Here is a 14,475-nt window from a genome sequence, read left to right as displayed (position 1 = left end):
TGTTGTCAACACATACCTTTCACAGGTGTAACATTCGCAGTATTCATTATTTTCTCCAAAAAACCCATCCCCGTAGTAACAAGAAATTTCTTCACCAGGTTCAATATCCCTTAGAGCTTTCACACATGCTGTATCTCGACCAGTCGATACAAACTAAGAGAAAACAGATAACCATAAGGTTAATGTGGGTGTCTGAATATAAAACAAGTAAATGCATATTTAAGGGACATGCTTTGGGTGGGATTTGGTGGATTTTTTTTTTTTTTTAAATAAAAGTTTCATGCTTACCTTACAGTTAGGTCTGCAATCTGAAAAAGGTCCAAAAGATAAAGTCAATTAACTGTTGATAAGACCTGAAACATGAATAATTATAGATATCTAAAGTAAGGTTTTGCTCTTACTTCAAACAGCTGCTAAAATCTCAACTAAATACTTGAGGATATGTTATTCAAACAAGAATGATTTATATACTAGCGGACATCTTAAACAGCTTTAATACAGTTTCGTTTCTAAGCTCTTTATGTTAGGAACATTGGGAAAAAAAAAAAAAAAAAAGGCCCCTAGGAAATACACATCCCTTACATGCCTGTGCCCAACTCTGAGGAGATTCTCTGAACACTGCCATGCAATAGGGATTTGGGGAGGGTTGAGATCTGCTGTTATGCAGATTCAGCAGCCACTCCCCTGCATGTTTGCTTGGGACAAGCGGAGGAGAGGAAGGAAAAAGAATCCTTTCCATAGTTCCAATTAATTTCCCAGTGCACAGCTCAGCAGCTGACCAGGATTTAGGCCTTAAACTAATAAAGTATTCCAGATTATGTTAATCATATTTCAGATCCATAATTCAGAGTGAATCCAAGCAGCATTTCCACTTTGAGGCTGCATGGCATAGCTTACACACAGGAACATTTAAATGGAGTACCTTTTGTTGTCTTATACTTCCTATCCTTGTTGCTTACCATGGTTGATAAATGCAGCAGGACCAAGCCATAGCTGAGCACAGTTTTTCCGTGTGGAATACATGACACTGAAGTCATTCTCTCCGTGTCTGAGCAGCATGTTCTCTTCTATTTCTGATAGCTCAGCAATACAACCCACCAGTAATTCTATTTTGTCATTTCGTTTCCTATGTTAAAAAATTAAAGATAGAAGTTCTAACAATTACAAAACAAGTAACAAAAACATTCCAAAATCTTTCTTCACCAAAAAATAGTTTTGAAAGATAGAAATTGTTTTTAAAACTGCTTAAGGTCTTAAACAACTAGCCGAATACACAGAACACTAAATTTTTTTTTTCTGTTAATACTTTAGTTCAGGGATCTGTGTCTTCCCTGCAAGAGTTAATTCTTTACACATTAGTAGTGTCAATTAACACAAGAAAATCTGATACTTGAACTCAAGTTCTAGCAGTTAAATCAGAAAAAAAAAAAAACTTATGTTAACATAAAAATTACAAATATATTTATTCATACAATCTTAAACTATTGTCTGTATTTAATTTAAAAGCATTTCTGTTCAAATCTAAAAGGTTACATTCCTAAACATTTTTAAGGAGGTGTTTATCTTTGCTGAATAGGGATGGATTACTCAGATGCTTACAACAAATGCTAAGTCTAAGTGCTTTGATGAATAATGGCACTTAAAATGCATAAATTATGTAGATACAACATTTTATATGTCTAAAATTAATGTATAATATGTTATATGTGCTTATGATTTACAAACAGAAAACTGGAAGTGACAGAAGTGGGGACAGCATCAGGGTACTGTAGAAAAGTTCTGGGGCCAAAGCCTGGAGCAGTGTTACAGGGGAAAGATCCTTGCTCAGGTCAATGGATTTTGACACAAGCACAACTGGCACTGTTTCTGCATTCTTCCCAATGTTAGAGAAGGCAACAGCAAAAGGTTGATGCTGAAGCATACACAGTCCTCAGCAGGGACGAGAGCAATACTAAGGCTTCATCTATGCTTACCTGCCTATTCTGCACTGAAAAGTTAATGCGAGATAGACTGAAAGTTGGTGCCCTATCCTCCCCAACTTTGTTGATATTAAGTGAGAGTGAGGAACCTTACTGGCACTCTGTCTCTCGATTCTTCCACTTTTCCCTTTGGAAAGGGAATGCATCTTGCTGGATGCTGAATTGGAGTCTCATGCCTGCTTAACAGGACTCAGTAGAGAGAAGCTCTCCGACTCACGTGAGACAGGGATTCAGATGCTACATCTGCTCTCTATGGTGAGAGGGTCTTTACAGTCAAGATGCTTCTTGAAATTGCCTGTGCTAGAGCTCTGGAAAAAGACTCAGTTGACCAGGACCTTGAAAATGATCGTGTCAGACCTCTAGCACTCATCTATGAAACCAGTAGATATGGAACATTCTGATACCCTTATGCATGATATACAGCCATTCTGCCAATCAGTCTTCAGTTATCAGAGGCTTCTTAATGTAGACATACTGGACATACTCCATGTCAATGAACTCAACTCTACCAACCTAGACAGAAACCAGGGACTTTGATACCCCACTGTTGGGCACAGAGTCTCTACTAGCAAGCTGTTCTTTGGAGTGGACAGTTCCAGATGCTCTTCAACCAGATTCTGTTGACCCAAATGAATCTGGGAAATTTAAATCCACTTATGCCAGACACAGAGCCACTCTGGAAACAAGATCTCTGAATCTGAGTAGCCACTCAATGTAGACAGTGCTGAATACCCTGTACCAGTGTTGGGCCCGAAGAGCTTCTCCCACCATAACAGGGGTTTGAGGTAGTCCTCCTGCTTTTGCAGGTCTGGACGATACCTGCAATGGCAGAGGTGCTAACAACTTTTTTTTTTTTTTTTTAATTAAAACAGCCAACCAAAACAAAAAAAACCTGACTATCCAACTAAATAATCAAAAATATCTTCCAAAAGGAGAGTCTGCATACATAAGGCATGTTTGTTTCACAAACTGGAATATGCAGAAGGCATCCCTCAAACGAGAAGCCCATTTTTCCAACTTTAAAATATTTTACCTCATTTTTTTCCTGACACAGCTACAGCAAATCTGGCTATGTCTGAATCTTGTCATGAGCATGTTCCTCACTGAGGAACAATACTTTTTTTTTTTTTAATTAATTAATTTTGACAGGATAGGATGATTCCAAAATTCTGTATAGAACATGTGGCAACACAAAACATTTAATCTACAAAGTTCACACTTTGATGCATTACAAGTATGTGATTAATTTATTGCGTGGTGATTGGCTTAAAGAACTTGCAAGCTCTGAAAAATTGCGAACTTAAATTTCCACATTTACTGGCTGTAGTTTTAACTCCAAAGTCTTTTATTGCATTTATACAGGTTTTACATTTAAATTTTAAAAATGGGGATATAAACAATGACTTAATTTACAGTTACAATGCTTACCACTCTTTTGTTGCAACAATTTTGGCTCCATTTTGCTCTGAAGAATACCGATTGCAAGGCAAGATCTCAAATCCACTGTCAGTTGCAAACATTCGTAAATAAATAAATACCTGAATGGGAATGACAAAGATGACAGATTACTGCTGTATTAAATGTATGCAAAAAAAAGTAATGAAAACTTCTGTATCTTGTGAGTCAGAAGTGTCCCTTTACAGTATTTGCCTTTAGTTTGTGGACGTTCTGGATTACAGATTTTAAATTGCACATATTACCATAAAGAGGTTTATTTATTTAATCCACCCGAGTTTAAAAGATTTGTAGATACACATCAATACCCTCCACACACTTTAGTGTCTTAAATATACAGGAGTACCTCAGGCTGCAACAAAGACATATTGGGAGGATAAAGCTCAATTTATTAGGAACTTCTTATAGGAGTCAAAACTCCTTAGTTCTTAAGAGGAACAGATAGCTATGTTTAGCCTTTGAGAACAGCCTCATTGTTTCTTTAAGGTAGAGTCTAGCTTTTCAGTCAACAGGCCAGAGAGATACTACCCACAAGAGGAAGAGAAGACTAGCTACTGGATTTTTTGACTGCTGGGTCAGTTCTATGGGAGATGTTCTATTTGTCAGTTTTATCCAAAGGAAGCTTGTATAGCTTGTCAGACACTCTGGGAAAGGAGAATTTGTAATATGGCTCCCTCCGTGCTTTACTATTTTTGCCAGATTTTGAGGACAGAAAACAATTCCATCTTTTTGGTTTTAACTCAAAAATGTTTCCCTCTGTCTGGTCAGAGCTTTCTCCTCCTTGGGTTCCTTAGTCTCCCTAATCTAGTTTAGTCAGTGCTTCAACATCGGTCACAATGAGGTGCCCAATGAGATCTGGAAAATCTGAGATTTCTCCAGAGGCGGCAATGGCTTCTTTTTCCAAGAAAGAGACATTCAATTGTTTGTCCTACCCCTTTGTATTCTGCAATTTGGTTTGCAAGAGGATACAGGTAGAAATCCTCCAGAGAATGTGAGGAAGGGAGCAACACCAGGAACTCCCAAAATGGTCTTGTCTAACCAATTATAGGACTTTAGGATAAAACTCCAGGCCTCCAGAAAAGGAATGACAAGACCTATGGCCATGAGACCAGGGGGTTTTAACTTCCTGAAATACCTCTTCAGGGTGAGAACCAGTCACTGATTCTCTATCTGCCTAGGTGAGGGAAGCACCTTTCTTGCATCTTTGGAATCTGATCAGCTATGCCTGATTTTAGGGAAGGCAGGGCAATGGTTGTATTATTCCATCATCACTCAACTAAGCTGAAGTGCTGGGAAATTGATCTTCACCAGCAGAGGCTTGAGGAGATTGGGGGCGGGAAGTCTGAAAGAATATGAGCTGATATGTTTGAGTAGCACTTGAAGCAGGAGGCTGCTAAACAAAAATTGTGCTAACACAATCTGTCTCAGAACAGGAAAACAAACAAAAATTTTAAAACAAGAAGCCCCTATCAATTCATGATGATGAAGTAAGAGGGGCAATCTTAGAACTTGCCCAATGGAAAGAGTCATGTACAACTACATTGGAAGCATTCTCTCTCCCTTGACAGTCCTCCAGTAGGAGCAGGAATGCGACATGAATAGGGGGGAAAAAAAACAAAAATGATGGCCTTTGACAGAACCAATTACAAAAGGAGACCATACACAGCAGGAAAAGCTTGACATCTAGAGTGGTATGTCTGCTTATGTGTGATGGCAGCAAAAGGAAATTCATGTGTACTTTTATTTCTGGGCAAGTCCACTAGATAATTTTACTTTTTTGAAGTTTTGGTTTTAAAAGCTAAAGATGGAAATGGGTAGGAAAGGCAAGGTACATAGTGGCTTTATTTTCTTTACTTCTTCTGTTTTCTCACTTGAGTAATATTCAAAGTACTCCTTAAAAGGCTACGAAAGCATGTGAAATACATATTAGTAATCTGAAAACAATTATAAATAAACCTACATGTTCCTTGAACAACCTTTCCTGCATTTTGTTCTTGTTAAGAAAATAGTGCCGGGCCCAGTCACCTGCCGTCAAGGACCTGAAGGCTTTTTCTAAGTGCTCATCTTTCTTAAAACGTTCAATCACCTCTTTCAACTCTTCCTGCCTTCCTTTTATAGGTCGAAATCTGAAATAAAAATAAAACCACTCTAAAATCAACTGTTTATCCTTATTTAATCCTTTCACATATCTCATTCCATTGCTGGTAAGAAATTTTGCACTAGGATTATTCAACTCTTAGCATCAAGGGGGCTATATATCATCATGTAGTCATGGTTAGGTCCCTCATTCCCAGAGCTCTGAAGCAGCTTAATAGGAATTTTAACAAATGTTTAATCTGGAGAAAATTCTAGTTTCCTAACTATACAGTGGATCTGGCTGAGGAAATTTAAATCCTGTAATGAAAAAAAGATAGGTTACCATCAGTCATTCAGGGAGCAGTGACCAAACAGGAAATATTATTTTAATGCTTTCATATCCTTCCCTTGCTACCAAATACAAATGCAAAAAAATCCAACAAAACCATAACCCTTTCCCCCTTTAGATTAATACTAACATCAGGAGAACTACCTAGGATTTTGGTTTGTTATTGTATAATTTCATCCCTCTTTCTCAATCTTCAGATCTGCCACTAAGTAATTAGATGTGAACTGAAGTTAACACAAGAAATACAATCAGTTATTCTAAAGGCACAAATGGAAGAACACAATTACTTCAATACTTCGTTTTATGATGGAGACAGCCTTAACTCAAACTTAGTATTAACTGTTGCCTAAAGAAAATATGTAGTATATTGACTCTATAAAGCCCACTATAAATCCTACACCTTATTTTGCTACTAAGTGGTGAATTCTGTATGTAATGGTATCCAGCCCTTTATCCATCCCTTCTTTTAGAAAGCAATAATGCACATTTCTATGGCTTTATGACTACACTTAACCCACATGAACAAATCTCACAGGCTATATATAAGTACCTATTAAAAAAAAGTATCCCACTCCAATGATTTTCAAGATTTTACTTTGACCTAAGCTATGGTGTGTCCATCCTGACAGAAAAAGAGACTTTCCAAAGGAATAAAGGAAATTGATTAGCCATATCACTAAAACAATGAATCTGAAAACCAATGTTAAAACAGGAAACTTGGACAGCTTGCCCCCTAAATATTGAGGATTAAAAGATAGATAAAGGCATACACCAAAGAGAAATTCCTGGTGATAGAAAAGTCATTTTCCTCTGTATTGGCAACAGGAGGTTGGGACTCTAAACTGTAAATATTCAAGCAATGCAAACGTTATCTTTAGTAGCAAGTAGAAAACATCAAAGTTCATGCAGTCTCCAAAAGTGATTTCTGACAACCAATATTCCATGCAGCTCAAATTTTTGAGTACCTGGTGTATGTCAGGGGACTGTTCCCACACAGGCCACAAGAAAAAAAACAAAAAATCTTTTGCAGGTGTTTTTGCCTCTAAACATCCATCTCTGTGGCATAAGTGACTTATTAACTAACAACTGTTGACTGAACCATACTCCTATGGGGCAGAGGACTTTCTCTACAGGCCAACTAGAGGACACAGACATCTTATTTGAGGCTCATGACCGTTTCAGAATCTTCAATAGGGACCTACTATACTTATTTTTGGTTTAGTTACCACTCAAACAGCATATTTCACGTCAAACGAGAAAAAATGTGCTCTGAGAAAACTCGGAGCTAATTTGGGTTAAAACATCAACCAGGCTAGACGAGACCATCACATCCCATTAATTCTTTGGGGTGGGTCACTGAATTACTTGCACATTTTCATTTGTATAAAAAACAAACACACAAATAAATGAAACGCTGCCAATCATGCATTCTCCAAGTATGCTTTACTTCCTGTTTGCTACTCGCCTCAGAACAGAAGACATCAAGATGCTATCCTCTATGGTACAATTAATAAAAGAAATCAAATCAAACAAATGATAGCTTTAATCACTTTCTGCCTCCAGGAAAAAAACACAACACACCATTCTTGTGTCCTTGATACAAGTGGGAGGCAGAAGAGGAAGGCTTCATGTTAGTAATGGCACTTCTGCTGGCATTGGAAACCACCAAACCCTCATGGTTCTTTTATATTAGTGTGCTTTTCACTGGGTCTCCCTTTTGTGCTCTCTTGAAACAAGGGCTCAGCCATTCTTTACAGATCTTTTTGTAGTATCCAAAAGATCTAAAGCCCCAGGGAATCTCACTGAGCAAACAACTTGGCAAATGACCTTTTGGAAGAGGAGAGATCAGACTGACTAGCTTTGTAATGGCTGGGATGAAGTCTGATATGGTGGCAAGATTTAGGTAAATACAGATGCTCTCCTACAAAAAGGCAAAACAATTCATTTACTCATATGCTTTTTTTTTTTAAAAAAATAATGTATATATCAAATACCACCAAAGGAGTCAACCAGATAAGAAATGGAGGAAAGAAAGAGTGTTCATACGGCATATGCACAAGATATCACCTCAATATTTATGAACAAATTCAGAGGGGAAGTGGGTGGCTAGGTGAGTAAGAACCTAGCATAATATCTTCAGAGAAGCAGCATAATTTTCCCTTCTCTAAAGATACTATCAATGTAAGATTTTCACTTTTGGAGAGTAAGCAGTTTGAGGGAAGTCCCAATACTCGTGAAATAATTAAATACTATAATAGGCAAAGCAAACAAGGAAAAAAAATCCAATAAGCAAGCAAGAATGTGACTATAAAAAAAAAAAAAAAAAAAAGAAAGGGACAGCAATTCAGACTACATTGTAGAATTGGGGACATATTTAAAAAAAGGCAAGCCCCATAAGCAAAGAGTTTGGGCTCTTCATATTAGAAAAAAAAAAAAAACCCACAGACTGAAGTTAGTTTCATCCTCAAGATCAAATCTGATCAAAAATACTTGAAAATGTATGGATATATGTAAAGCAACCACATGATCCTATGCCCAAGACTGAAAATCTTCCTATAGCAGGCAATGGGAAGTGTCCTGTTTAGGACTGAAATCAATTGAAATATTGTCTTCAAGACACAAGACAACTTCCCAGGCAGTCAGTCTTTTAACATGTTGCTCTAGCGACAGCATTACCAAGGGGCGGGGGGGGGGGAGGGGGAGTAAAAAACAGAAAACTAATTGCATTTCCAAGGCTTTTCATTTGCTCCAAGAACACCCATAGGGTCTTTAAGTTAAGGGCCACTTGTCTGGGATGGGCATGCAGGTGTTTGAAAAGTTAAAACTCACACACACCCACCCACCCCGGGAAGTCTCACAAAAATAAAACACAACCCATCTGGGCTAGGAAATGTTGGATGAGTCCATAGCAGCACCTTTTACTGTAAAATCTGCTGCAAGGTGAATCAGTCCCTAGTGTATGGAGACTACTAACTCTAGGAGCTGAAGTCAGTCCCATGTGGAAAGTGATCTTGTACACAAGGCATCTTAACTCACAAATACAGAGTTAAATCAAAGAAGCCTTCAACAGTTCTGTCTTAAATATAGAAGGGTGCCTTTTAATGCTGAATTTGAAGGGTCAAGATCCGATCATTGTCTCATGATAGGCTGACAAACATACATTGCCAAATTAAACTAGGATGGAATATAGGAAATTATATTCCAACAAGTGAAGCTATTTAAAAAGGAGTCTATGTGCAATTAAAAAAAAAAAAGACACCATGGATAGCTGACATATCTTTGTAGCCTCCTTCTGAGATGTTGGAAGTAGGGAGACCTGCTTGGGAACATGACACATACTTGAAACTATATCTTGAATGTAATTAACTGTCAATGAGTGTGCATATCACTTGTCTTTGAGGCATCTGTTTCCTCCTGGAATGGGTTTGGATTTTGAATACTATAATGCCACCCAATGAGACCAGTACTGTATGTGCTGAGAGTGTCTTAGAGACTCCATCTTGATAGTGCACAGAGAGCAGAACTCTGGCACTTGTTAACCATAGCAAGAAAGCTTATTCTAACCTAATCTCAAGGAAAGATAGCAGACAGACAGGGACACCAAATATTGGGTGCAGATAGAGAAAAGGGAAACAAAGACCTCAAGCTTCCAAGAACCATGGGAACAAGAGAGAGAGAACATGTTTTATAGTCCAAGAGGGCACCACGGATCTGAAATTCCCCATGACATCCTGACTCCACAGGCAGACTAAAAGCCTTGTTGACCCCTCATCTACGGTGCTGACAAGTATTCATATTTTAGTGAAATGCCCATACCTTCTCTGTGATCACAAGCAGCAGAGAGAGAGAGAGAGAGAGAGAGAGAGAGAGAGAGAGAGTTCTACTGAAGCAAGAACCTGGAATTTTTATATGCGAAGGAAATTTCCAAGGGGCTAGTAGCAGTAGGTCTGTAAAAAGCGTTCAATTAAATAGGGATGCATTAGGGAATCCAAAGGTCTTGAAACTCAGCCTCCCAAAAAGGAGTACAAAAACAAAAAAAAACAAGCCAAACCAAAACCCAGGAACTCTGAAACATGGAAAGAGATCAGAGAAATGTCATGCTGTGCATAGACTCTCCAAAATCTGAAAATGGAAGTAGGGCTTTTGAGGTACTGCATGCCTGTAAAACCATAATGCACAGAACCTGTACATTTGGGTAAACTCTGAAAGATTTGCTGGTTCAAAAGCAGTATCCAGGGACTCCTGAAGCACATGGAGAATCAAGGAGGCTTCTTTTCAGGATGGTGAGAAGACTCAGATGATAGTAAACAGTGCACAGTCACGATCCCCACGGATATACTAAGGTATTCTGGATCTAACAATATGAATCCATGATATTCTAGAGAAACTGGGTGAGAGAATATCTTTTATTGGATCAACTTCTGTTGGTGAGAAAGACAAGCTTTTGAGCTTATACAGAGCTCTTCTTCAGGTCTGGGAAATATACTCAGAGTCACAGCTAAATACAAGGTGAAACAGATTGTTTAGTACAGTTAACATATATGTCAAGGGACCATTCAAGGTAAAGTGACCTGTTAACACCACTCCAGTTAGAGGGAAAAACCAACACGACTACAACAGCACTGCATACAATGCATAACATTATGGCATGCGGCACTGGCTTCAATGGTGCCAACGTGATGGAATTTCTAAACACATTCTATAAAAGCCTGTGGCCCAAGAATGTTCACAGATCAATTGCTTAGGTACTGTTGGAACCTGGTGATGTAAACAGCATCATCTAGGAGTTGAGAAAACTGCCACAAGTCCTGGACTCTGAAGTGCTGATGAAAGGCACCACCACACTCAAGAGATGCCCTTCCACACATACCCTAAGGTGCTGACTTGCCTCAAGGTACTGCTGCTTCAAAGATGCCCAGGAATCCTAGAGGTAGAGTCCTCCTTAAAACAGCCTGAGAATGTCATACTTGAGAGGAATCAAGGGTCTTCACCAGTAGAGTTTTGACTTAGCACTGGGTCACGTGACAGTTTTCAACCAGCACTTTCTGCCAGTAGCCCAGACAGCATAAGTAAGAGCCTGAACTCTGCACCTCCTCAGGTGTTGTCTCTCTCTCTGACAATGGTACTTTCTGCTAGAACCCAGATTTCATCCATTGGAAATAGCCGATTGAGAGTTGCCCAATAATGCCTCAATCTGAATTTAAAAGAACCTAAAAAGAAAATCATAAGTGAACATACATAAAAACGTGAGCTAAAGGAGAAAAACTTTACTGACCTAAAGAGTAAGTGACTAGCTCAAAGCTAGAAAAACAGAAAAAGATACCCAGCTTCTAAATAGAGGCTGCAGCGTGAACTGGAACTGTTCTGGTTAGAACTTTTCGGCAGCTCCTGCAATAAGCTCCTTTGCCAGCTTTAGTCGGGGAGAGGGAAAAAAACAAAACAAAAACAAAACAAAAAACAAAACAAAAAACAAAAACAAAAAATGGAATGTTCGGGTCCTCTGAGGCACATGATGTTGAAGCCTGCTGATTAAGACAGTCCCCTTCAGACAATCTACAACTGCCTCAAAGGGCCAAAAATCTCATGATCTAAGGAGATTCCTGCATGACTCATGCTAGAACCAAGAGAGCTAAGAAAGAAAATTCTGCATTGATAGCATTTTTAAAGAAAGTCATTTCCCTTCTTCTGATGAAGAGCTGGAGAATAGTAATATTTCAAATTACCCTGTATAGTAAGTACTTTTTTCTCATCAATGAGATCCCACAATAGCTGAGGCTGTTGTAATAGGAGATCTGGCTAGATGATCATCTTGTCCCAGTTTGGCCCTTATAACTGGAGATGGCCCTATTAAGCAAGGCTGTCAAGAAAACAGCTACAGAGAACCAAAGCGCTCTCTCTCTCTCTCTGAAGTTTCTCTTACCTCGGGGTTACTTAAAGAATCTTGAAAGTCCAAGGTATAAAGCCAAGGGTCAGTGAGATGCTTGCCTATAAAGGAAGTTAAAGGAGAGGTTCTGGTAAGTTCAGGAGTACAGTACCTTGATTAATTCAGTCACTGAGAGCAGTGAGTTTGAACAAAAAGAGTAAAATGATTCTGCAAGAGATATAGAATGGTGCTCCATATAGTGCACATATCTGACATGCTGCACCAGTGAATGAGAAGTTATAAAATGCTACAGCTGCTTCTTAAACTTAGACTAGGGAAAATGGAGAGAAAGACATGTTGGAGGTTACCAAAAATTGCATACCATTGGTCTTTGCTTGAATGACAGGCACTTTATTCAGAAGATAGTTTGCTTTGGTGGACGTGAAAACAGAGTCTTATATTACCTTAGTAGCACTATAGCATGAATATAAGGACAAACCGTGTAAGGTTCTGGAGCATTGAAGACATAGCCACACAATGAATACAAAAAATTCAGTTCCAATTATAACCAAACAGAAAATGCTTTTTAAATTTACTTTTAAAATACATATGAAATAAAAAGTAATATAATGCATGGTCTTCACACAGACAAAATTTGTAAACTTTATAGTTTGCAAAAAGCTAGTGGTACTACTTTGTTTTTTGGTTTTTTTTTTTTTAAATCAAGTCTATTGTGCACTTAATCTTCAATGCTGTCATTAAGAAAAGCCAGCATCCTGTATGTCAAAACAAAAACAACTATATCCTCAATGGATAGTAAGGGGGAAGTACCCCAATAATTTAGTCAGTTTCAGTTCAAGAAACCTATTGCAATATTAAAACTCAGACTGATATGTCCAATCTTTAAATGTGTCTAAAATTTAAGCAGACCCTCAGCCACATCATTTCATTTCATTGATCAGGGCAGCAAGTAAATGTTTCCCTGTTTTGGCTAAGATATTCAGATGTTATTTCTCTTTCCCTCCTATCATCCATCTCTTCATAAATACGGTTTATCATTTCACTCTCATTAGCACTCCAGTCCAGCTACTGAGTGGAGGTTCTATTGAAATTGCTATACTGAAATTCAATTGAATGTTGCGACAGCCTGTGGAAACATATTTTACCCAATGCACCCGATAACTATTTTGCTGTTGTCTAAGGTAAATCCAAAAACAGCCATCTCGTCTTGCAGAAGAAAAAAAACCAATAATGAAATCATGGAACTTATGGTTAGCAAGATAAGCCCAAAGAATCAAAAAATTGGACAATGTACAGATTTTAGAACAGTGGTTTTTCAAAATGAGACAAAGTTAACTTTCAGTATCTAGATAGTTCTACATTCTTGAGACCCAGATTCCTAGATAAACTTTGACATGAAACAGTAAACTGTTCTATAAAAGGGGCTACTTACCAATTGTAAAACACATGTTCTCCAACGAATTACCTCCACAGAGCCACAACTTAAGAAACGTGTGCTTAATTACATGACTATAGAATCATATTTAGCAAGACTTCACAGTTTGAACACGTGTGTAAATTCTGTCACATTCTAGGTTTCACTAGTCAAGGGTATAGATATGCCAGTCCTCTAATGGTTCCTGGAATTCCTCTACTTCTAGAAGCCTTATTTGGAGTTCGGCTTTGAAGCGGAGGGGAGATTCAGTGTGGCTCTGTGGAGGCAATGAATTTGTAGAACAAGATTTACGGATGGCAGCCCATCCATTTTGTTCCTCCATGCTGCTATCTCCATAGAACCCTGCTGTATGAAACATTAACAAGCAGTGAATTCCTTGAGGAGGTGGTGGCTGAGGTGCTCTGCAAAGTTAAAACTACTGAAGCACTGCTCTCCTGAAATCAGGATGTGTTCTTTATGCAGTGATGAGAGAATGTGTGGGTGTGAGGTGAAGTCCATATAAACAGCCCTAAAGATTTCAGATAAGGGCTCGCTGTGGAGCTATACCATTTGGAAAGCCAGCTACCTAGCCCCGTAAATCCAGATCTTCAGATGCAATGAGCATCAGCTATTTCATAACGTTAAATGCAGTCTTATCCATTTAGAAAACCTGACCTCTAGCTTTTTCTCTAACAGGCAAAAATTGTTTCAGTTTCTAAATACCTTAGTTCTGCCTAAGTAGTAGATGACAGCTCTCAGCATCCAGGATTTGACTCACCTCCCCAGGAACACTATGGAACTTTGGGAAAGATAGGCAGCAATACCAACAAACTGAGAAGACAGTCTAATCCCATTAATGTGAAAATTTGGGATGAGACTTAAAAACTGCCTTGTCTTTGTTGAATGCTGTACAAGGTGGGTTGACTGCCAAGGCTTGTAACTTCCTGATGCTCATGGCCAAGGAAGAGGCCACTGGAAGTGACACCTTCAGCGAGAGGTGGTATAGTGAGCAAGAATCCAAAGGATGAATGGGTCCTTCTACAGGTTTGATTAACACCAAAAAGTCAAGTCTCCCATATCAGTTAGGTTTCATGATAGGAGGTTACTAGTTTGTAAGACCCTTTAATAAGTGTTTCACAAAATACCATGGACCATAAGCAGACCTTAGCTTTTATAGCTAAAAGAGAAAGCCCAATATAACTGGACCCAGACAACAAATGTCTTAAACTGGCTCAATTGGCAGCATAACACTTCCTACCATATGGCTTTTTGGATTCCAGTAGGGCAACTCTGGATTTCTCAATCAAGTAGAAGACAT

The 14,475-nt window shown here is 38.5% G+C and overlaps 1 protein-coding gene across 5 annotated transcripts in view; it reads right to left on the bottom strand.

Annotated features, from left to right (window-relative positions):
- KMT5B (lysine methyltransferase 5B) overlaps positions 1-14,475 on the bottom strand; it is a 48,216-nt gene that overhangs the window by 12,076 nt on the left and 21,665 nt on the right. For 4 of the 5 annotated variants that reach the window (XM_038406627.2, XM_038406626.2, XM_038406630.2 and 1 more), the window contains exons 4-8: positions 5,395-5,560; positions 3,408-3,517; positions 960-1,126; positions 289-308; positions 17-153 (exon numbers count right to left, since the gene is read on the bottom strand). In XM_038406627.2, the coding sequence (XP_038262555.1) occupies positions 17-153; positions 289-308; positions 960-1,126; positions 3,408-3,517; positions 5,395-5,560 (600 nt within the window). Of the gene's footprint in view, positions 1-16; positions 154-288; positions 309-959; positions 1,127-3,407; positions 3,518-5,394; positions 5,561-11,779; positions 11,845-14,475 lie in introns of all 5 variants that reach the window. The other variant, XM_043516298.1, reaches the window with a different exon arrangement.

The sequence above is a fragment of the Dermochelys coriacea genome, chromosome 6 (assembly GCF_009764565.3).
Source record: "Dermochelys coriacea isolate rDerCor1 chromosome 6, rDerCor1.pri.v4, whole genome shotgun sequence".
In the NCBI taxonomy this organism is placed as follows: Eukaryota; Metazoa; Chordata; order Testudines; family Dermochelyidae; genus Dermochelys; species Dermochelys coriacea.
This window is presented reverse-complemented; position numbering and strand designations above follow the sequence as displayed.